The 24,343-nt window shown below is 37.6% G+C and overlaps 1 protein-coding gene across 2 annotated transcripts in view; it reads right to left on the reverse strand.

Annotated features, from left to right (window-relative positions):
• Positions 1-4,057: 4,057 nt before the first annotated feature.
• ATP7A (ATPase copper transporting alpha) overlaps positions 4,058-24,343 on the reverse strand; it is a 141,648-nt gene continuing 121,362 nt past the window's right edge. For both annotated transcript variants that reach the window (XM_060088083.1, XM_060088084.1), the window contains exons 15-23: positions 22,528-22,722; positions 20,794-20,976; positions 18,873-19,089; positions 13,421-13,567; positions 12,052-12,194; positions 10,612-10,815; positions 9,974-10,091; positions 8,439-8,541; positions 4,058-8,078 (exon numbers count right to left, since the gene is read on the reverse strand). In XM_060088083.1, coding sequence (XP_059944066.1) covers positions 7,802-8,078; positions 8,439-8,541; positions 9,974-10,091; positions 10,612-10,815; positions 12,052-12,194; positions 13,421-13,567; positions 18,873-19,089; positions 20,794-20,976; positions 22,528-22,722 — 1,587 coding nt within the window. In that variant the 3' untranslated portion in view covers positions 4,058-7,801. The remainder of the gene's footprint in view (positions 8,079-8,438; positions 8,542-9,973; positions 10,092-10,611; positions 10,816-12,051; positions 12,195-13,420; positions 13,568-18,872; positions 19,090-20,793; positions 20,977-22,527; positions 22,723-24,343) is intronic.

Raw genomic sequence — 24,343 nt, forward strand, 5'->3', positions numbered from 1 at the left:
CTATTGATTTGAGTCTTCTCCCTTTTTTTCTTGATGAGTCTGGCTAATGGTTTTTCAATTTTGTTTATCTTTTCAGAGAACCAGCTTTTAGTTTTATTGATCTTTGCTATCGTTTCCTTCATTTTTTTCATTTATTTCTGATCTGATTTTTATGATTTCTTTCCTTCTGCTAACTTTGGGATGTTTTTGTTCTTCTTTCTCTAATTGCTTTAGGTGCAAGGTTAGGTTGTTTATTCGAGATGTTTCCTGCTTCTTAAGGTGGGATTGTATTGCTATAAACTTCCCCCTTAGAACTGCCTTTGTTGCATCCTATAGGTTTTGGGTCATCGTGTCTCCATTGTCATTTGTTTCTAGGTATTTTTTAATTTCCTCTTTGATTTCTTCAGTGATCACTTCGTTATTAAGTAGTGTATTGTTTAGCCTCTATGTGTTTGTATTTTTTACAGATCTTTTCCTGTAATTGATATCTAGTCTCATAGCATTGTGGTCGGAAAAGATACTTGATACAATTTCAATTTTCTTAAATTTACCAAGGCTTGATTTGTGACCCAAGATATGATCTATCCTGGAGAATGTTCCATGAGCACTTGAGAAAAATGTGTATTCTGTTGTTTTTGGATGGAATGTCCTATAAATATCAATTAAGTGAACCTTGTTTAATATATCATTTAAAGCTGGTGTTTCCTTATTTATTTTCATTTTGGATGATCTGTCCATTGGTGAAAGTGAGGTGTTAAAGTCCCCTACTATGATTGTGTTACTGTCGATTTCTCCTTTTATGGCTGTTAGTATTTGCCTTATGTATTGAGGTGCTCCTATATTGGGTGCATAAATATTTACAATTGTTATATCTTCTTCTTGGATCGATCCCTTGATCATTATGTAGTGTCCTTCTTTGTCTCTTCTAGTGGTCTTTATTTTAAAGTCTATTTTGTCTGATATGAGAATTGCTACTCCAGCTTTCTTTTGGTTTCCATTTGCATGAAATATCTTTTTCCATCCCCTTACTTTCAGTCGGTATGTGTCTCTAGGTCTGAAGTGGGTCTCTTGTAGACAGCATATATACGGGTCTTGTTTTTGTATCCATTCAGCCAATCTGTGTCTTTCTGTGGGAACATTTAGTCCATTTACATTTAAGGTAATTATCGATATGTATGTTCCTATTACCATTTTCTTAATTGTTTTGGGTTCGTTATTGTAGGTATATTCCTTCTGTTGTGTTTCTTGCCTAGAGAAGTTCCTGTAGCATTTGTTGTAAAGCTGGTTTGATGGTGCTGATTGTCTCAGCTTTTGCTTGTTTGTAAAGGTTTTAATTTCTCCATCAAATCTGAATGAGATCCTTGCTGGGTAGAGTAATCTTGGTTGCAGGTTTTTCTCCTTCATCTCTTTAATTATGTCCTGCCACTCCCTTCTGGCTTGTAGAGTTTCTGCTGAGAGATCAGCTGTTATCCTGATGGGGATTCCCTTGTGTGTTATTTGTTGTTTTTCCCTTGCTGCTTTTAATATGATTTCTTTGTGTTTAATTTTTGACAGTTTGATTAATATGTGTCTTGGCGTATTTCTCCTTGGATTTATTCTGTATGGGACTCTCTGTGCCTCCTGGACTTGATTAACTATTTCCTTTCCCATATTAGGGAAGTTTTCAACTATAATCTCTTCAAATATTTTCTCAGTCCCTTTCGTTTTCTCTTCTTTTTCTGGAACCCCTATAATTCGAATGTTGGTGCGTTTAATGTTGTCCCAGAGGTCTCTGAGACTGTCCTCTGTTCTTTTCATTCTTTTTTCTTTATTTTGCTCTGCAGCAGTTATTTCCACTATTTTATCTTCCACCTCACTTATCCGTTCTTCTGCCTCAGTTATTCTGCTATTGATCCCATCTAGAGTATTTTTTATTTCATTTATTGTGTTTTTAATCGATGCTTGATTCATCTTTAGTTCTTCTAGGTCCTTGTTAACCGTTTCTTGCATTTTGTCTATTCTATTTCCAAGATTTTGGATCTTGGAAATAGAATCTTGGATCATCTTTACCATCATTATTCTGAATTCTTTTTCAGGTAGACTGCCTATTACCTCTTCATTTGTTAGGTCTGGTGGGTTTTTATCTTGCTCCTTCTCCTGCTGTGTGTTTTTCTGTCTTCTCATTTTGCTTATGTTACTGTGTTTGGGGTCTCCTTTTTGCAGGTTGCAGGTTCGTAGTTCCCATTGTTTTTGGTGTCTGTCCCCAGTGGCTAAGGTTGGTTTAGTGGGTTGTGTAGGCTTCCTGGTGGAGGGGACTAGTGCCTGTGTTCTGGTGGATGAGGCTGGATCTTGTCTTTCTGGTGGGCAGGTCCACGTCTGGTGGTGTGTTTTGGGGTGTCTGTGGACTTTTTATGATTTTAGGCAGCCTCTCTGCTAATGGGTGGCGTTGTGTTCCTGTCTTGCTAGTTGTTTGTCATAGGGTGTCCAGCACTGTAGCTCGCTGGTCGTTGAGTGAAGCTGGGTACTGGTGTTGAGATGGAGATCTCTGGAAGATTTTCGCCATTTGATATTATGTGGAGCTGGGAGGTCTCTTGTGGACCAGTATCCTGAAGTTGGCTCTCCCACCTCAAGAGGCACAGCACTGACTCCTGGCTCCTCAATTTGGGATGATGTGTTGTCTATTCATGGATTCCACAGATGCAGGGTACATCAAGTTGATTGTGGAGCTTTAATCCGCTGCTTCTGAGGCTGCTGGGAGAGATTTCCCTTTTTCTTCTTTGTTCTCACAGCTCCTGGGTCTCAGCTTTGGATTTGGCCCCACCTCTGTGTGTAGGTCGCCAGAGGGCATCTGTTCTTCGCTCAGACAGGACAGGGTTAAAGGAGCAGCCTCTTCGGGGACTCTGGCTCACTCAGCACCTCAGTTTTATTACGTGGTGATAATAACTGCAATGAAGAAATTGACGTTTTGATTGGGTGAGGGTGAAGCATGTAATGTTGAAGTAATGGCAGCACTTCAGTTTACAGACAGGCCTGGGGGCTGGGGGAAGGGCGCTGACCATGAAAAGCTAGGGGCCATTCGAGGACAACAGGTACAATATGCCAAAGACGACTCAGCCTATTTCAAACTTCTCCAGAGAGAGAACTGCGTGCATGGAAGTTTTCTGATTTCTTAAATTGCATGAGATCCTATTTATACTAGCAATTTCACTTAAACCTTGTCCTCAAAAGCCTGGCCTTTCATACCTTACTCATAACTCATTTCCACAACTAGTGGTCACATCTATGAAAATGAAGCTGTTAAGCAAGTAGGGCTGGCTGGCCTGAGGTGAAATTTGTGAAAGAGGCAGCCTCACCTCTCTCATCTCTATTTGAATCTTAGCAGGGCCTTTATAGCCTTCCCCAACTGGAAGGTTTCTGGCTTTTTGTTTAGTTTTTGTCTGGAAGGTTTTGAAACCTCACCTGGGATGTCACCATCACTGCACGTCCTTCTCAGAGGTTAGTCAAGGTGACAATAGGAAAGGGAGGCTGGCCAGCTAAATGGATACCTCAGTGATTTTACTCATATATTTCCATTTCGAATCCTATTTCAATACCCTGAATAATCCCAAAGTTTGGGAGGGAAGTAAAACTTCGTTTTTCCTTACAAATGGGTTTAAAACCCTTTCCTTAACTTGAAGCAGTGTTTGGTATGGGGATGCATTTTGGGTGGGATCCTCATACACACTGTATATGGCTCCCCAAAGGCAAGAAAAGCTCTTGTCTCCATTTAGCTCATTTGGCGTAGACAATCTATAAAGAATGTATTATAGACTATAAAGGAAAGGAGGACAATTATATTCCCTTGTTTCTCATCTGCACTAAAAGATCCAGCAGGTGAAGTATGAAGGAAAATAGATTTCTTCCCTCCCACTCTTAGTAAATGTGTGGTGCTGTCTCCAATCCTGCTCCACCCTTGATTTAAAAAATAAACAAAAACAGAACACAACACCTAAAAACACAGGGTAGTTTGGAACTGCTGGTAGAGGAGTTGGATGATATAACAAAAGAGACACTGACAAAAAAATCATTTTTTTTACAATACTATAATTATAAAGTTGAAGGCACATCCTTGGCAGATATATGATCAATTACATGCTTACGGAAAAACAAACTACTGAATATCTTTACTATAGTAGATGATTATTGCACAACATTGTCCACTGCTGTTTTGGGTATCAAACAATCAATGTCAACAATGGTTAGTAAAACACTTCTTTAACTAAAAGCATAAGTTTGAGACGCCTGGTTTTGGCTACAAAAGGCATTTACTATCAGTGCCATTAGAGAAGCTCTTTTAATTGAAGAACAATAATTCATGCTTTTGTGCTTTTTCTGGTTACTCATACCAGATAAACTTTCAGAAGGACTACAGAAAGTTAGTGTGAAAATAGCTAATAATTTGGCATGAATCTGCATTTTTCATATTTGGTAAAATAATATTTTTAAAATAGAGAAAAGTAAGAAACAAAAATATCCAAAAGGAGTGATTCCAGGAATGTTTTTATTCTTATTAAAACAACCAGTAACCAGATGCCTCAGCCAAAGAAAATAATAAAATAGAGTAAAATAAATATTAAGAAAAATAATTTTAAAGCAAGATCCATAAGTAGTGGAGCCAATTCTCTAAGAACATACATTCTTGATTTTCAGCTGTGTACATAAAAGATATGCACACTTAAATGTTTGGAAACCTCTTGCCTACAATGCTATTTAAGCATTTTGAACAAAGAATACATCCAATAAAAGAATAACTTTTCAAAAGTTGAAGCACAATATAAAATTATTTGTTCACAAGGCATCAAATCTCACACCTAAAACGTTGATACTAAACTACGAAAAATAACATTTCTATTTTCACAACTGACAACCATACTTCTTTAGACTATAACACTAAACAGTTATGTTTTAACCATTGAAATTTAAAAGGCATCTTTGGATATTTAAGATAAAAGGTGCCCCTTAGTTGAGTCTGAACCAGCACTGGATATCAAAACATCCTTGCTATCTTCAGACTGAGGGCATGGTTGCTGAGTGAATACAAAAGAGTGACAAAGGAACAACAAATAAAGAACTTCAAATATTCTAATATCAAATTCAAATATAAATCCATTTTCCTTCTATATGGGTGATATATATATATATATATATATATATATATATATATATATGATATGAATAAACACATATGCATACGCACACATTTATAAAATTTGTTCTCACTAGTAACTAATTACTTAAAGCTAGTTACTAACTGAAAGCAGTGTTTTTGATCCCCTCCATATGTCTCTCTCCGGTGACTACAGCTGCTCTATGAAGCTAATGGGAGTTCAGAATTGCAAGAGACTTGTGGTAGAGAATTCAAAGATGGCTATAGATATTTAAAGCAGGATTCTTTATAAACAGCATGTTTTCTGTTCCTGTACTAAGGGCTGAAATTACATCCTTGATTTTTCCCAGATTATATAGGCTGCTCTTCTCATTGCCCTATGACATGTGGATCCCTTGGCAACTCTAACACACACAGAATAATAAATAATAAAAGTAGTAACTGGCTACATTCAAGTGCTTCAGAGAGATAGAAGAGTGAAAGTGAGGGGAAGAAGGAGGGGGAGGAAGGGAGGGAGGGAGAGAGAGACAGAGAAAGGTGCTTCTTTTTCAAAAGTCTATATTATACCTTTGTCGTATTAGCTATTTCTTCTAGAAGAAACAAGTTGTGGTATGACGGGCCACTGGAATTAAAATAAAAAACAAATACTAAAATTCAAATTGAGGGCTTCCTTGGTGGCACAGTGGTTGAGCGTCTGCCTGCTGATGCAGGGGACACGGGTTCGTGCCTGGATCCGGGAAGATCCCACATGCCGCAGAGCGGCTGGGCCTGTGAGCCATGGCCGCTGAGCCTGCGCGTCCGGAGCCTGTGCTCCGCAATGGGAGAGACCACAACAGTGAGGGGCCTGCGTACTGCAAAAAAAAAAAAAAAAAAAAATTCAAATCGAGAGGATGGAAGATGGCACAGGCATTGGTCTAAAAAGAGCCTAGACCTACAAACTCATTCATATTTCATTAAAATTGGTTTGCTTTTCTAGATTAATAGCACCTTCATCAAGTTTCAGCTCTGTCTTTAAGATAGCTGAGATAAAAATGAGATCTTTTCCAAATCTGAAAAGTCAGCATGGAATTATGTTGTAAACTTTTTTGAGTGTTTATGAAAGAACAAGAGAAAAAGGAAGTTGGAAAGGAGGGAAGAACCCCATCCCCCACTCCCACCTGATTTTAGACTCTGCTCTGTAAAAGCGATTTTTGATATTTATCATTGACCTCAAGGGGAAATAAGAACTAACATTTACTGAGCACAAATCCTATGTGCTAGGAATTGTGCTAGCAGCTTTACATATGACAATGGGAATAGATGTTAGGAATTTATGTATGAGTTTTCTTCACTTAAATATTCTGCATCTGAAATCCACCTTGCAGTTAACAAGTTAATTTAAATAGTGATACAAGTACCAGATCTCTGACCAGTGTATTAACTCCCAGGCACTCACAGGGGGATTTCTAAATTTATACGTTGATGAGAACAAGCCCGTGAATATGCCAACCACACTAACTAGCAAGTGCAAATGTTTTAAACTAGAGAAAAATATAGAGTTAGCTAAAAGGTATCACAACCTAGGGAAATTCTCATTTCTGTATTACAATTTACTGTATTTTTTGGTAAAAGCAGCTTTGTGTAATAGCATTATTTTAAAGTCATTTTGAGAGATTATCTAAAACAATAAAAGACAATTAAAATCTATTAAATTATAAATATCAGCTAATGTCTTGCATTCTCTCCAGAAAAGGACAAATTTAGTGAATCCAGGTAATTTTATATGACCAGTACATGTTAAACATGGTAGTGTCAATCTTTGGAAAAAAATCAATTGTAGAAGTGGCTCAAAATCTTAAGTTTCTGAACTGAGGCTGATAGACGATACTAAGAACAACTTATAGCTGAACCCAGCAGGAGTGAACTGAAAGCTTGCACAGAGCTAGGGAGTCACTGAAGGAGGAATCTGATATATTTTTTACAACAATGGAAAGGTGGGAAGCAGGGAACCATATAGGCCCTGAAGGTCTTTTGAGCTACAAGATAAAGAAACAAACAAGTTACTGGAAAAGTTGTCAGTTATTTTTGTCAGTGAGAAACCACCTACACTTAGCTCACTTGAAAGAACATAATAAAAGAAAACACATTGGGGCATCTAAGAAAGCGATGGCAAAGACAAAGATGCAGGGAGAAGAAGGGGGAAAGAAAGCCTGTAATAAATAGGCCTGTCTATTTTTATACAGTTTCTACCATTTTGCTTCTAAAACAGGATTCTTTATACAGTGCTTTGAAAGCCGTTGCTCCCCAATCTGGCAGGGGGGAGGGCTCGAGGATCTCCTCAAGATTATGCGCTCAAATCTTCAAATTTTCAATGATCTTTTCTTGAACTTTTTTTTTTTTGGTCAAATAAAAATTATCTATGACTTTAGCAGCAATTCAGCAATCTTCAGTTGTAGGACTTGTAAACCTCCCTGGTCTACCTTATCTGTTGCTAGTGAAAACAAAAAATACTGGAAATCCATTTTCAATAAAGCTAGGTTCCGAGCTGATGCCCTGAAAAAGATATTTTTGCCATTAGACAAATGCAATTCAAATAGATTCCCTAACGTAAGAGCATGAGACCAACATAAAGCCCTGCAATATTTTAAAAAGCTAAGGTGACCATGAATGCTGTGTCAGTGCAGAACAACATCATCTAGCAGCACTCTCTGTGGCCTGTTACAACGCACTGTCGTCATCTTCCCTGCAGTCTCCCACCAGGAGTGAGTGCTTGTCAGGTTCACTGGTACCAACACTGTTCAGTGATCGTTTATCAGACAGCAGTGAGTTTATGGAGGCTCTGCTGTAATTAACAATCCGGTCCAGCAAACCCAGTTTAGGAGAATTTCTTGAGGTATCATCTATTCCAACATGAACACTTATTTCTGAAGGACTTTTCTGTCCCATCTGGCCTCGGGCATGTAGTTCATAATTCTCATAAGTTGGTTTCCTGTAACTGAAAAGATGCAAAAGTATACTAGTTTGAAATAATCAAATGCAAACTAGCCGCTTGTTACATTCAAAAATGAAAAGAGATTAACCTGGTTTGAAATGTATAAAGGTGGTCAAAAGGAGTTGTGTGAGGTCACATGATCAGAAATCTTACTTCTGAGAGCCAGTGTACTAGATTTTACCCCACTCAGTGCTTGTGGTTGCTCTGTATATACTACATAAGGTGATAATTACATAGTTAACATTTATTATTAAGAACAGTTTGGGCTTATCATTGATCAATACAAGAATAAAACCTAGCAAGACTGACTGTGGGTGATAAAAGGAATATAAAAGAGAAGCATGAGTGAGCCATCATACTTACAGTTTAAGGAGGAGTGAAGAAAGTACTACTGAAACAGATGAAGCAGCCATTGCAGCAGATCCCATCCAGGGCTGCAAAACCAAACCAATGGGCATAAAAACTCCTAGAAAACAAGTTTGGATTAGTTAGACCAAACAGTACTGAACAGATTACCACTGTGTTCCTAATACATATATACAAATAATTTCCTTCTTTAATATTTATTCAGCAATTTATCCTCCTGTTGGTAGAGATTTATGTCGTTGTCAATTTTTCACTAATAGAGTGTTGCTGTGGACATTCTTGTACATGCCGCCCTGTGCACGTGTTTGAGAATTTCCCTAGGGTATATACCTAGAGGTGAAACAGCTAGATTATAACATAGGCACACCTTCAACTTTAGGTAGATATTTCTCAGTTGCTCTCCAAAGTGGCTGTACCAGATCACAAACCCTCCAATAGTGTATGAGAGTTCATATTCTACAAACTCATCCACACTTGGTTTTGACAGACATTTTAAAATTTGTTCATATGATGGGGATGAGATAGACTTATTGTACTTGTAATTTTTTATGTGCTTATCTGTATTTTTTCTACTTTTTATACAGTGACCATATATTACTTGTATAATTTTAAAAAAATAACTTGCTCCATGAATTAATCTCTCTGGACTTTGTTCTTTTACTCTTTGTCCTCTCCATCTGTGTGTCCCTGTTGATAAACAGCTTTGTAATTGTTCTCATGTTATCTCATGTCCTTCTTTGGCTCTCAAACCAGAGAGAACAAGAAGAAAGTGATAACTATTTTTCTTATGTTATTACTAATACTAACATCTACCAAGCCCCTAAGTAATGGGGATGATCGGATGCTTATTAAATAATTGTAAACTGCTTTTTCTTGGTCGTATTCCTTTGTTCAATTTCTCTCTCTGTCTTTCTCACATCTGGTTCCCAAACTTAAAAAAAAAAACTGTTGGCTATTAGAACATTAAGAAAATTCTCTGCATGCTATAATTACAACAATGAAACAAGACAAAAGCCAATACAGAGTAAAAAAAGACCAGAAAGACGTATCCTAAAATACCAACAGTAGTTGTATTCAGGTAGTGAGATTAAAGGTAAATTTATTCTCTTCAGCAAAAACTAAATGAGTAAGCAAATAAGTACTTATGTGTGTGAGAGTATATGGAGAAAGAGATGAAGCAATGTGGCAAAATATTATTAACTGGTGAATTTCGGTGAAGGGTATATTGTTTTATTGTATCATTTTTCTCCTTGTTTATGTACATTTGAAAATTTCAAAATACAAAGTTGAAGGTAAAAATAAGGTAAAAATAAGGTAAAAAATAAAATAAACCTATCAGAAGGCTTATACATTCTAGGCCATAATGAACATGCTGAAAATTTAAATTATTGATTTTAATATTACCTCTCACCATACCAGCAGGCTACATACAAAACTGGGCTCAAAACTAATAACAAGAAGACTAAAACTTCCAATACGGTAGGCCTCTAACGACTTCATGAAAAAAGCAATACAAGTTAACTGTCACATACCAGCAGCTATGGGAATTCCAATCAGATTATAAATTAGAGCAAAGACAAAATTTATCCGAATCCTCTTGACTGTCTTCCTTGATAAATCAATACTTGCCACTACATCCAGAAGATCATTCTGAGAACAGAAATATTTGTGATATTAGCAAGAGACTGTAACTTGACCAGTAACTTGTATTTGATACTGTGTATACCGAAGATGATGTGTACTTTACGGTAATATGTGAATTAACTACAAATCTGAGATATTGCTAAAAAATTGAGGCTGTCTCGGGAGGGGTTTTTCAGGAATTTTTCTCAGGGTTCTGAAAATACTTTTAGGGTTGTATGCTGGTACAGGGACTAAATCCCACTAAAATAACCTCAGCAAGTATTTGTTGAAGATAAGAGTATTATAAGTATATTCCCAAATCTAATGCTTCACTTTAGAAGCTTGTCATTCTCATTTGCTTCACTGAAATGAGAAAGTCTGGAAGTAATTACTAAGACTTCTCATACTTCCATCTTGAACTCTCCCAGTCTCAATGGCTAGGAGCATGGGAATTCGAAGGGCACAATCATTTTGTTCAATATACGACACTATCCCTGACCACGTAGAGCAGTCTCACACTCCTCAAAGGTCAGACCATAGGACTTACCCGTATCAAAACCACATCGGCTGCTTCAATGGCTACATCTGTGCCTGTGCCAATGGCAATTCCAACATTAGCCATCGCCAGAGCTGGGGAGTCATTGATTCCATCTCCTACCATTGCTACCCGGTTCCCCTCCTCTTGAAGTTGCTTCACCTTAGCAACCTTGTGGGAAGGTAGAACTTCAGCAAACACCTTAGTAATGCCAACCTACATGGGCAAAAATAAACTCCATTCATTTCAAGCAATATTACTGAGTACCTGAAATATAACTCGGCAATCATGAGCCATCAGTTTCCACCTACCAAATGTCCAAATTGTAAGAGATTAATAATATCCAGGGAGAGTAAGGATATGGGGAAATGAGCTCTCTTATACACTGTTGGTGGGTGTGTAAGTTGGTACTGTCTTTTTGGAGGGTATTTGGCAGCATCTATCAAAGTGTGCATGTCATTTGGTTCAGCAATTACACCCCTAGCTATATTTTGGACATACCTGTACATGTATAAAAAGAAGTATGTCCAAGGATGTATATTACTGCCTTATTTGTAAAACAAAATTTTCAAAACCACATAAATTATTTTTTTATTAGAGGAATGGTTAAGTACATTATGATGCATCCGTACTATGGAATTCAATGCAATGATGTAGAAAGAATGAAATAACTTTATATGTTCAGACATGGACAAAGCTCCAAGGCATATATACTGCTATCTGAAAGAAAGCAAACTGCTGAACAAGTTGTACAAAAATGATGCAATTTATATTCAAAATACCAGAACTATACATCTGTATATGAACATATAAGCATATGAAAAAGTGTAAGGGGACAGGGCTGGACAGGGAGGCTTGGGAAAATGGTGACTTAAACGTTTTACTTTATAGGCTTCTGTATTTTTTATACAAGAATGTATTTATATATTATCTTTATTATTTAATGGAAGAGGGGAGAAGGCATTCCAAAATAGAAAAGACTAATATGAGAAAAGTTTTAGAGGGAAGGCAAATGTGGGGGTGAGTAGCAGAAGAATGCTATGGAAGATGGTTCTATCAGTGGTATCCAGGATAGACTAGAGAGGAACGTGCGTGGAGCTACTGCTGTACTTTAGGCATGAGAGGATGAGAGCCTGGCTTAGGCTGGCAGCACCGGTGGAGACTATCAGCAACATTTCAAAGGAAGCATCAACAGAAACTGTGTACAATGTCACTCAAGCATCCCATGAACTAAGCAAATAGCTTTTTACTTATAACAGTTCCAGACAAAACCTAAAGTCCTTCCTGCATAGTATGCCAATTTTTCTTTAAGGAACCAGATATGGCTACTCGGGGATCATGAAAATAATAGGTAAATGACTTCTTTGGCAGCTGAAGGCAAGAAAGGAAATGTATGTGAAGAATGAGAAGTTACCACATACTCCCACCCCAACAACTAAGTAAACCCATTACCTGAGAAGCAATAGATCTAGCTGTTTTACTGTTGTCTCCAGTCATCAGAACTACTTCTAAGCCCATAGATTTCAGAATATGGACTGCCAATTCTGCTTCAGGCTTCACTGTATCAGCGATAGCTACCAAGCCGCACAGCTCATCTAATATAGGAGCACCAGAAGATAGAATTTGGAATGTGGTGAAAGCAGAATAATATTCTGACTTAAAATTTCAGAAAGAAATGAATTTTGTTAAGTGAAGTTGTTCAGGACTTGTCTTAACTCAAAATATCTCCAAGAACACATAGACTTTATACCACAAACCCTGCAACAAGCCTCCATACTTGGTTGTGAAAATTTCACAGAGTGAGGTAGGGCTTACTAATGAAGGTAATGATAGGAAACTGAAGAGACTTTACTGGATACTAAAAGACTTATTTTCTTTCTTTAGAGAAGTATTGGCCAATAGTCCCAAACACTTTAGCTAATTTAAAGGCAAATGAAACTGAAAACTCATACTTCACCCTTTTTAAGGTGAAGGGGTGGATGGAAACAAAACTGGCATTTTATACTGGGAAAAAAAAATCACTATAAGTAGCTATTTTAAAAACAAAAATAAATGGTATTTTCTGCTTCTTCCTGGGCCTAAAAAGGCCATAGTAAGATACTGCCTTCATACTTAGCAAGGATTATAAATGTTGACTAATTAATCTCACAGCTAGAAATGTACCCTAAGAAATAATTTAACAAAATACCTAAAACCTGAAAGATGTTCACTGTGGTGTTACTTATAATAATAAAATATTAGGAGTAGCTTAAATTTCCAACAGGGGAATGATTAAGTTAGTCATAGTGTATAAGTATGATAAATGGTGCCACATTAAAATACAATTGGAAATATTTACTATTAAATAAAATAAGATAAAATGAAACAGTATGTGTACAAGGAATTTTAAATTTTTATTCAACTTTGAGGTAAAATTTACATAAAATAAAATGTACCCATTTATAAACAGTATATGTACTAATATTGTAATTCTGTGTGATGTGTATGAATATATATCCAGAAATGTCAATTAAAACTGACATTTTGTTTAGATGATGAGATTATGAATATTCTTCTACTTTGCTATAATGTTATTTTTAGGTTTTAAAAAAAATCCTTGATTAGCTTTTTTTAAAACCATAAGCTACGGAGGAAAATAACAAAGCCAGGCAAATGCAAGAGAATTTTAAATTAATCAGTAACAATTATGTATTGCTGACATTTTTACTTTGCATTCAGGCTGCTTCTGAATAACCCTCATAGTTCAGATGTCTCTCAAAAATACACAGAAAACAAGTGAAATCATGACACTGAGTCGTAGTGTATTTAAGGAAAACCTTACCATCAACTGCTACCAATACAGCAGTCCGACCTTTTCTCTCATGTTCAGTCATGGAATCGTTTACATCGTTATTAATGACAAGACCATTTCTAATCATCCACTCCCGGTTACCAATAAGAACTTTGTACTGCTGAGCATTAAGAGCATCTGAAGAAAGTACAGAAATTACATTTAGTGAACTTGTTTAATATTTATAACAACCCTTTAGGGACAGTCTTCCTCTCTAATCTTGCACAGTCACTACATTGGTTTTTTGGTAGAAAACAGCGTACAACAGTGATTTCCAAATGTTCAAGGAACATACTCTGTTCTTCCATGCCTCTGGGCCTTTGCACATGAAGGGTGAGGACCACCTGGAGGTCCTCATCCCTCCTCTTCAAATACCAAACTGCATCATATATATTCTTTAAGAGCCAGTTCAAACGTTATTTTCTTGGTGACGCTTTCCATGTGACCCTTCCTTATGATCTTCCATAGCAACTGAATTAAATTAAAAATATTTATTGTGCATCAGTACAACCATCAGTGTTGGACAAGAACACACAACCATACTGATGTCTCATTTTAAGTGTGTGACCACTAACTTTAAGTGCGCCCTTAGTGATGCCTGGCTATTCTACTACATTTCCCTAGTCCATTCATTCTCCATTCCTTCTAGATGGCTACTTTATACCTTTTCTTCTCCCATTCTCATACCAGATGATGACTCTGCTTCCTACTTCAGGAAGAAAATAAAAGCAATCAGAAGAGAACTTCCACAAGCTCTTATTGCCGCATCTACCCAACTGCCTGTGCCTGTGTACATACTGATCTAGCCTCTCTTCTGTTATTATAAACGGCCCTTACTCCTATTTAAGGGCAACTTCTCCACTTGCGTACTAGATCCCCCTCCTTTGCCTATTTTATATTTATTTATTTATTTATTCGGCTGTGCCGGGTCTTAGTTGCAGCACACAGGATCTTCGTTGCAGCATGCAGAATCTTTAGTTGCAACATGCGGGATCTTTAGTTGCGGCATGAGGGCTTTTAGTTGCAGCATGTGGGATCTAGTTCCCTGACCAGGGATCGAGTCCAGGCCCCCTGCATCGGGAGTGCGGAGCCTTAACCACTGGACCACCAGGGAAGTCCCCCTTTGCCTATTTTAGAACGTCTCTCCAACAATTCTCCCCTCTCTCCTGCATAATCATATTTTCTATTTCTGCTGTACATAGTCCTATCTTTACAAAAGAAAATGGAACAACCCTCTCTTGATCTCATTTACCTCTCTAGCTACTACCCCATTTCTCTGCTTCTGTTCATAGCAAAACTTCTCAAAAGTGTTGTCTCTATCGGCTGCCCTCCAATTCATACCTTCCCATTCTCTTGTGAACCCACTCAAATACAGCTTTTGTCTCTGTTACTCCAAAGAATTGTTCATACAGTACACCAGTGATCTTTAATAAATCTAATGGGTAATTCTTCGTCCTCATCTTACTTGCCCTACTAGCAGCATTTTAATACAGTTGATCATTCTTGCCTTGAAATACTTTCTTCATTTGGCTTCTAGATCACCACATCTTATGAGCTACCTCCTCACTCACCACTTCTTCTGTCTTCTTTGCTGATCCTTCTTCATCTCCCTGACCTCTTAATTTGTAGTGTTGCAGGTCTCAGTCCTTAAACCTCTTCAGGTTTAATCTCATTCCCCCTCTATCTACTCTCACTCCTTGATGATTTTTTTTTTTTGGCCGCACCTCGCAGCTTGTGGTAGCTTAGTTCCCCGACCAGTGATCGAACCCCGGCCCATGGCAGTGAAAGCGCCAAGTCCTAACCACTGGACCACCAGGGAATTCCCAACTCCTTGATGATCTTATCTAGTCTCATGGCTTTAAATACCATCTATATCAGCGCTGTCCAACAGAACTTTTTGTGATGATGGAAATGTTGTACATCTGCTCTGTTTAATACAGTAGCCACTAACAACATGCGGCTATTGAGCACTGAAAAGTGACTAGTATGGCTGAAGGGCTGAATTTTAAATTAAATTAAATTTTAATTAATTTAAATTTAAATAGTCACATGTAACTAGTGGCTACCATATTGGCCAGCACAGATCTATAAGTGGATGACTCCCAAGTCTACATCTCCAACCCAGTTTGTTTCCTTGGAACTCCAGACTTGTGCAGCCACCTGCCTCCTTGATAGTTCCATTTATATGACATCTCCACTTGAATACCTAACAGGCACTCAAACTTAACATATCAAAAACCGAACTCTTTTCCTCAATATTGCCCCTCCTGTGATCTTCTCCATCTTGTTTAAATGGTAACTCCATCCTTCTAAATTGCTTAGGCCACAAACTTTGGCCTAATTCCCCATTTCCAATCTGTGAGATCTGTCAGCCAGCTCACATCCAGGGGAATTCCCTGGTGGTCCAGTGGTTAGGACTCCAAGCTTTTGTTGCAGGGAGCACGGGTTCAATTCCTGGTCAGGGACTAAAACCCCACAAGACATGTCACGCAGCCAAAAAAAAAAAAAGATATGTCCAGAATTTGACCACTTCTTAACAGCCTCTACTGTTATCACACTGGTCCAAGCCACCATTATCTTTCACCTGGATTATGGCAATAGCCCACTAACTTATCTCCCTGCTTCTGCCCTTCCCCCTACCCCCTGCAACAGTGTATTTTTCCCAGAGCAGCCCAAATAATACTTTTTAAACATTAAGTCAGATTCTGTCACTCCTATGCTCAAAACTCTCCAACGGCTTTCCATCTCAGGGTAAAAGCCAAAGTCCTTTCAATGTCCTTACCTCATCCCTTACCTCCTTCCCATTCATTTACTCCGTTCTGGCAACTTTGTTCCTTAAACTAGTCAAGCACACTCCTGACTCAAGCCTTCTGTACTTAACATTTCTCCTTCCTGGAATGCTCTCATCACAGATATTCACATAACTTTTCCCCTCCCCCTCCTCAGGTTTCTGCTCAAACACCATCTTCTCAATGAGGCCTACCCTGACCAGCCTATATCAACAGGACCTGCTACTCCCAGCATTCCTTATATCTCTTGCCCTTCTTCATTTTCTTCACAGCACTATCTCCATCAGACAGACTATGTTTGCTTATTTATTTGCTCACTGTCTTGTGTTCTCCCACCAGGAATGTAAACTCCATGACATAGGGACTTCGTCTATTCTGCTCACTGTTGATTCTTTAGTGTCTTGAACAGTGCTTAATAAAACCTGTCAGGTGAATGAAATTACTGTGTGTCAGTGTGCTTGATACTATGAGTTCACAGACAGATAATAAAGAAATCAGAGTTTAGTATAAACAGGCAGGTAAATAAAGAATTCTCATGCAGTGTGCCTAGCACATCTAGAGATTAAGTACAGTTATGACTAAAAAAGAAGAGCAAATATCTCTGCCTATGTATGTCAGTCAGTGAAGGCTTCACTAAAGAGAGATGTGAGCTAAGTCTTCAAAGATGAGAAAATAGCAAATGAGCTGATCTAATGAGCATGAAATGGCACGATGTACGGAGAAACTCTAAGTAGTTCCATATGGACGAAACACAGTGTACGTGGGTGACAGTGGAAAAAGACAAGATGGGTGGTGCAGGCAGGCAGGAGATGTATCATGGGGAACAGCTCTTGAACAAAATCCACAGAGACTGGACTCTGTCCTGTTGGAGATGGAGAGCCTGTAAAGCCAGGGTCCTTAACAGATTTCCATGGAGGGGCTTTTGGATACATACAAACGTCCAAAACAGAAGTTTTCTGAGTGGTGGGCATAGCTTTTACCACCTTCCTCCAAAGGTTTGTGATTCAAAAATAGGTTATAAACCACTGCAATAAAAGGTATTAGTCAGAAAGTGATATACTCAGGTTTGCATGTTAGAAAAATTACTCAAGCACAGATGGGTAGGGGGGTGCTGGCACACTTAGGTATGTATAGCATGTTTTTGGTCATATGGATAGACCAACAGGAAACTCGGGAAACTGGCCTTGGCTGCAGATATGGATTTTAGAGGGGCAGTGGAAACCTACACGTGGTAGAATAAGTGATAAGCATGAACAAGACTGAACAGAGAGGACTTGCCTGGTGGTGCAGTGGTTGGGAATCTGCCTGCCAATGCAGCGGACATGGGTTCGAGCCCTGGTCCAGGAAGATCCCACATGCCGTGGAGCAACTAAGCCCATGCGCCACAACTACTGAGCCTGCCCTCTGGAGCCCGCGAGCCACAACTACTGAGCCCACGTGACACAACTACTGAAGCTCACATGCCTAGAGCCCGTGCTCCGCAGCAAAGAGAAGCCACCGCAATGAGAAGCCTATGTAACACAACAAAGAGTAGCCCCCGGTTGCCGCAACTAGAGAAAGCCAGTGTGCAGCAATGAAGACCCAACACAGCCAAAAAATAAAAAAAAAAATTAAAAGAAAAAAGACTGCACAGAAAGAGTACGTAAAATGAACAAAAGACAAAGAACAAAACTCTGAGGACACCCAACATGTGAGAGCAGGAGAAAAGAGGAATCAGAAGAGGATTAGAAAGAACAGCCAGGTAGGTGAGAGGAGAATCTAGAGAAAGCAGGGTCATGGAATCAAGGGAGAAAAACATTTTAGGAAAGAAGAAATGGTCAATATTGTCAAATGCCTTAGCGAGGTCATACAGCAATGAAGACTGAAAAGTGACCACTGGAGAGGGGACTAAATGAGATCACCAGTGGACTTAAAACAGTTTCACTAGTATGGATGGGGCAGAAGCCAAACTGTGCAGTGAAGAAGTGAAATCAGCCAGCCTAGACTACTCTTTCTAGAAGCTTGGATATTAAGGAAAAGAAAGACAGGTAGGATAAAATCTAGATGGGAATACAGTGATTTTGATGGAAGAAATGTTTATATGTTTAGGAGAAGGAGCTATGACAGAGAGTTGGAAAAAAAAGAAGCAAGGGGACATAACAGAGCATGAGGTCCCTGAGGAATCAAGAGAGGGTGGGATCTAGGGCAAAGATGAGGGGATTCATTAGGCAAGATGAGGGATACTTCTTTCCCTGAAAAAGGAAACATTCTAAGCAAAAAACCCTGAAATAACACATGTCTGAGAACCTTAAATTTCTGTGTGAAAAATAAGCAGGACAATTTACTTAGGGAAATGGGGGGAAGGCCATAGGAGCTTGTGAAGGATACAAAAGGTTTGGAGCAACTGTGGTGAGAAATAAAAGAAAGAAAGCTGAACTAAAAGATGGAAGATCAGCTAAGACTAGACTTTATCACCCTCTACTGTAATCAAGGAGCACAGTTGAAAAATGTTCTTGAGTAACTGAGTAAAATAATTAGAAGGCCTACAGTGAAACTGATTTACGAAAATGAAACCATGACACCAATCTTGTTTCTTATATAACAGTTCAGATTATAAAGTTAGACATCTGTTAATAACTGTCCCATAATTGGTACTACAAAGAAAATTAGCTTACTTGAGAGCTGGGCATCAATAATCATGGAAGATGAAGTTGATGACTGTTCATTACTTGTATCTATTTGAACCAGGGATGCATTTTTAATATTATTTTCCTCTATCTTCCAGTTATCCTTGTGTAGCAAGCCTTCGATATTGGTGACTTTACAGCTAATACCACAGCCTGGCACAACCTGGAAATCTATGCAGGTACCCAAGGTTTCAGTGTCCAGCTCCTAACAGATAGAAACAGAAGGATTTCCTCTGCTGTTCTAATAATCCAAGGTCCTCATTAGCAAGATCAAAGATTACTGCTGGTTAATTCTAAATGTTTAGACACAATCTACATGCCTGGTTAATTCTGAATGTTTAGAATAAAACTGTCACTTATCATTGCCTATTTGACAGTAGGTTTTTGATAAGGACGAAAGAACAGAGCATTGTGTATAATGTTCAAAGTTAGAGGAGAACCTCACAATACTTATTTTAAATCCCACTTTATAAGATTTATACCAACTTTAGGGAAAGAAAATGTGGAAGGTTTATCAATATTCTCTGTCCTTTCCAGTAGAGAATTACAAGTTACATATTTAATTCTATTTTCAAGTCAGATTTTCTATTCAGTACAGGGAAAAGGGTAACAAAGAACAGGGCCTTCAGTTACCAGAGGGTCTCTCTAGTATGACTCTGTGTCCTTAATGAGCCAAAGAATTCTGGTGACCATCACTGTTTCCTGTCTCTTTATATCTTTATCCTCTCTGTTATTTAATTTGGGTGTAAAGAAGCCAGGTCAGTAATAGTTAATAGGTAAAAAGGAAAGAACAAATAAAGAAATGGCAACACCAATGGTGAAACTGCCACGTTCTAACTGAAAAACTATGTGAGATAATTTACAAAGAACTTATACAAATCGATGAGAAAAAGGTAAACAATCTTATGAAAAAATAGGCAAAGGATACAAGCAAACAGGGTATAGAAAAAGAAATTCAAATGGCCAATACACATGTGAAAAGATGCTCAACCTTATTCATAATTTAAAAAATGCAAAGTAAACTATCAATGAATAAATATTTTTTACTTATTGAATTGGAAAAAATAAAGTGTTGGTGAGAATGTGGGGAAATGGGCATTCAACTTCTCGTGAAAATATAAACTGGTACAACTTTTTGTGTGGGTGTTGATAATATTTGTCATTTGAGCATTGGTAATATTCATCAGAATTTAACTGCATGTATCCTTTGATCTAGCAGTTGCATTGATAGGCATTGGACATTAGAGATAAATGTGCAAAAGCTGACAAGGATGTTAACTGTACATTGTAAGAGCCAAAAAACCAATCATACAATAGAATACAATATAGTCATTAAAAACAATGAGGCAGATCTGTATGTCCTGATATGGAAAAATCATTTAATAAAATCTTTTTAAAAGGTACCAAAGATTGGTCATTGTATCACCTTTCTATGTAAAGTTTAAAAAATAATAAATGCTGGTATATGAACTAAAAATGGTTAACAGATGCACACTTTTGTGAATATACTAAAAATTACTGAATCGTAACTTTACAAGGGTGAACTCTATGGTATGTGAATTTTACCTCAATAAAGCTGTTATTTAAAAAGACTGTTAACAGGTTAATACTTGTTAAACTTTGGAGAGAGGAATTATGGAAGGAGGCAGGGAATGAGGCTTTCCTTTTTCGTTATGTAATGCTGAACTATCTGAATTTTCCTACCATAAATATGTATTACTTCTATACTAATTTTTCAGTTGACTGGGGTTATCTGTGTGGTAGGGTTATAGTTAATTTTTGTTTTCATCTTTATACTTTCCTGCATGAAGAAATTAAGACATACAAAATAAAATGAGAAAACACGAGTCTCTCTAGCTTCATACCAACTATATATGTAAATCATGAAAAAACAAGGGAAAAATTGTACCTGCTTGCAGTATTTGGTTATGGCTGCTCCTAGAGGGTGTTCACTGTTACTTTCAGCAGTTCCCACAATGGCCAGGATCTTATTGCATGGCATTCTGTTACTTTCCACTAGAACCTTTACTTGATTCACTACTGGGGTTCCATGGGTAATGGTTCCAGTTTTATCAAATACCACTACCTTTACCTGTAAGAAAATCAAAATACAATGCACCTATATGTCTTGATAATTCTTAACATCAGCTTTCCAGAAATGAGAAAAAGGTTTACTTTGACAAACACATTACTATCTTGTTTCTTAATAAGCTGACCTCTGCTGTCTTTGGGAGAATAAAAGGAAGTGAGAAAAAGGGAAGAAATATCCTTAGTTACACCTAATAGCCCTCCCTTGCAAATGTTCAACGTACTGTGGACGTATGTTAAATAACTACAACTACTTGTTAAGAATTGACTGTTAATAGGTAATTAAGAGATTCCTCTAGTGCTTCTAGGTAAAGAGAAAGGCTTTCAGTACTAATGAATAGATCTGTAGGGGAAATCTGGGCAGTAGGCAAATGATTATAAGTAAGTAGTTAAGTTGAAGTGTGCACCAGATAAGACCTTCTGGGTTGCTTTGACTTTATTGAGTCTAGATGAGAAGCTTGTCCTGAGAAGAGACAGCTCAGGAAACCAACGAGGGAAACTCAGACCAGGTAGGAAAAAGGAAGAGTCTGGAACTAAAGAATAGTCACCGCACAGTAAACTCGGATAATGAACTGTGAGAAATGAATAGCTTGAGGAACCGAGATGAAAAGAGATATGACAACTAAATACAAAGCATGATTCTGGACGAAATTAAAAACAGCTATAAAGGATTATGGAGTCAGCTGAGGAAACTGGAATATGGACAACAGATTAAACAAGAGTATTATATCAATATCAACTTCTTGATTTTGATCTTTGTACTGTGGTTATGTAAGAGATTGTCCTTGTTCTTAGGAAAGGGGCTTCATATCTACAGTAAAGGGTATATGGGAGTTCTTTATACTATTCTTGCAACTTTTATTTAAGTTTGAAATCATATCAAAATTTAAAATTACTATAAAAATTAGTAGCCTATATTCACTGGCTAGATGAGGTTCCAAATCTGTTCTAAGTTGTGTTCTGTGTTTACTACATGCATCTCTTTATAGTTTATATTCTCATAATAAGAAAATACTAGAAGGAACATGGTTTTAGTTTAAGTCAAATAGCCTTGATTGAGATTGTGATGGAAATTCTAATAGGAGAGAGATCAGGGACAGGATTATATTCCTCAAGTCATAGTTGCAAACTGTCAGCTGGTGGCAGCAAAGGCAGAGGAACAGCAAGCCCTATCTAATGGCGAACAGCACAAACATGGAGCCACACACAAACAGGTTAGAAGTCTGATAGACTTGGGCAAATTGCCTGAGCAAATATCTATGGTGTCTTCCTGCCCTAAAGACCAGTCTAATCTGAGCTGGGATAGGACTCCAGGTTTTCCACACCAGGGTCTACTCTAAAGAGAGTAGGTCTGGAGTAGTTTTAGAGGTCTCATATAACTAAGGCCAATCCAGAGCAGAACCAAACTGACACCCTTCCTACCTCAACCCTCACGATAGTGCCAGAAGAGGCTCAGCTTATGGGCTATGTAGAAATAATTTAAGACTCTATTTTTCAATACGGGTGCTATTGCCAGTTTGAATGAGACAACTCTTAGTTCTGGGGAGTATCTTACCTTATGAGCCATCTCCAATGGCTCACCACCTTTGATTAGTATGCCATTTTGAGCGCCTACTCCTGTACCCACCATCACGGCAGTTGGAGTGGCCAATCCCAGTGAACAGGGGCATGCAATGCACAGAACTGTGATTGAGGCTTGGAAAGCAAAGCGTATTATTGTTTCTGTTCGGGAGATACTTCTGTTGTAGCCCTTGAGAAGAAATGCATGAATTTTGATTACTGATTCAGAGTTGAATAAAACAAAAGGAACAAAGCTTAACTCTATTTAAATAAAACCACAATTCTGGAGTCACACATAATCCTGCTTAGCTACCAACATATGTTTTAGCTATTAGTAAGAAAACACTTTTTTTCTTTTATGAATATAAGATATTGTTTACATAACTGGTAAACAAGTAACAGTCCTAAAATCAAGATTTTAATTTTGCTGATTCCAAACTATGGAGTGAATATAAGGAACATAATAAAAGTCAACCCCCCCATATTGAGAGAATAGGGACTTCCAAAAATAGCTGCAAACATAGGACCTAATTCTCAACATATTTGATCCTGAACAAAAATAATTCTGTACTTCTGTATATTAACACCATAAAGCTGTCTTTCACACTATTCTTTAAAGACAATGAAAAAAATCACCCAGTTTGAAAAGGTTGCTTCACCACATTTCAATAAAATTCTTTTGGACAAAACAATGTGAACTGAGTACATCTGGTAGTATAGCTCTTAGTGAAACTGAGTATTTGCTTCTGTGGGTAAGTATGATCGATAGTATTAGGAGAAATCTCCTAAGACTCCCTGAACTCATGAGAAAAATTCCTGAAGGAGACACGTTCCAAAATACTTCCCAGCAATCCTCTTGTTCAATGAGTACTCAACCAATATGAATCATTTAAAGAAACTTTTTAATATTATACTAATGACCATATCATGGAATAGATACATAGATGTTATGATTCTACCTGTTCTTTAATTGAAGGGAAAAACAGCATGAAACAGTGTATAGCATGACATTTTTAAAAGAAAGAAACACAACAAAGTAAGACTTTCTTAATAATAATGGTTTTACAGTGCTATGTTCTTACTAAGTTCTCAAATACTTAAACTAAGTGATCATCTAAGAGTTATATATATAGAGAGAGACAGAATTGGAAGGGATTTTCATAGACATCTAAGCTTATGCTTTCATATATGTCATAAGTGTATGTTTTCACCTACACTAATTCCAATCCTGAAATTTAGGTATTATTATCACTATATTACAGATGACAAAACTGAAGATAAGAGAAATTTAGTGACTTAAAGGTTTTATCTCTAACACGAGGTACAGTCCAGGTCTACTTTACCACTTTATGACACCATACGTTAGAGAACATCATAGAACTAGAGAGAAGCAGACACTAATATTATATTTATAAAGCATTTAATAAATTACAAAGTGTGTCTAATATATATCATCTTATCTAACTTTTACAACTGCAAGTTATGCTGGATGAGCATTATTAAAATCTCACTTGAGAGGTGAGGAAACCAAAGCTCAAAGAGAAATTAAGTTGACCTAAGATCACACTAATGGTATGTGGCAGAGCTGAGATCCCAAGATTTTCCTCAATATATCCATTGTCCTTTGTGAAAGCAAAATCATGCTGGGACTCAGACTAAGTATAAAATGTGAAAGGTCACTATAGGCATACCTCGGAGATATTGTGGGTTCAGTTCCAGACCACCGAAATAAAGTGAGTCACAGGAATTCTTTGGTTTCCCAATGAACGTAAAAGTTATGTTTATACTATACTGTAGTCTACTAAATGTGC

Source organism: Mesoplodon densirostris, chromosome X, assembly GCF_025265405.1.
Source record: "Mesoplodon densirostris isolate mMesDen1 chromosome X, mMesDen1 primary haplotype, whole genome shotgun sequence".
NCBI lineage: Eukaryota > Metazoa > Chordata > Mammalia > Artiodactyla > Ziphiidae > Mesoplodon > Mesoplodon densirostris.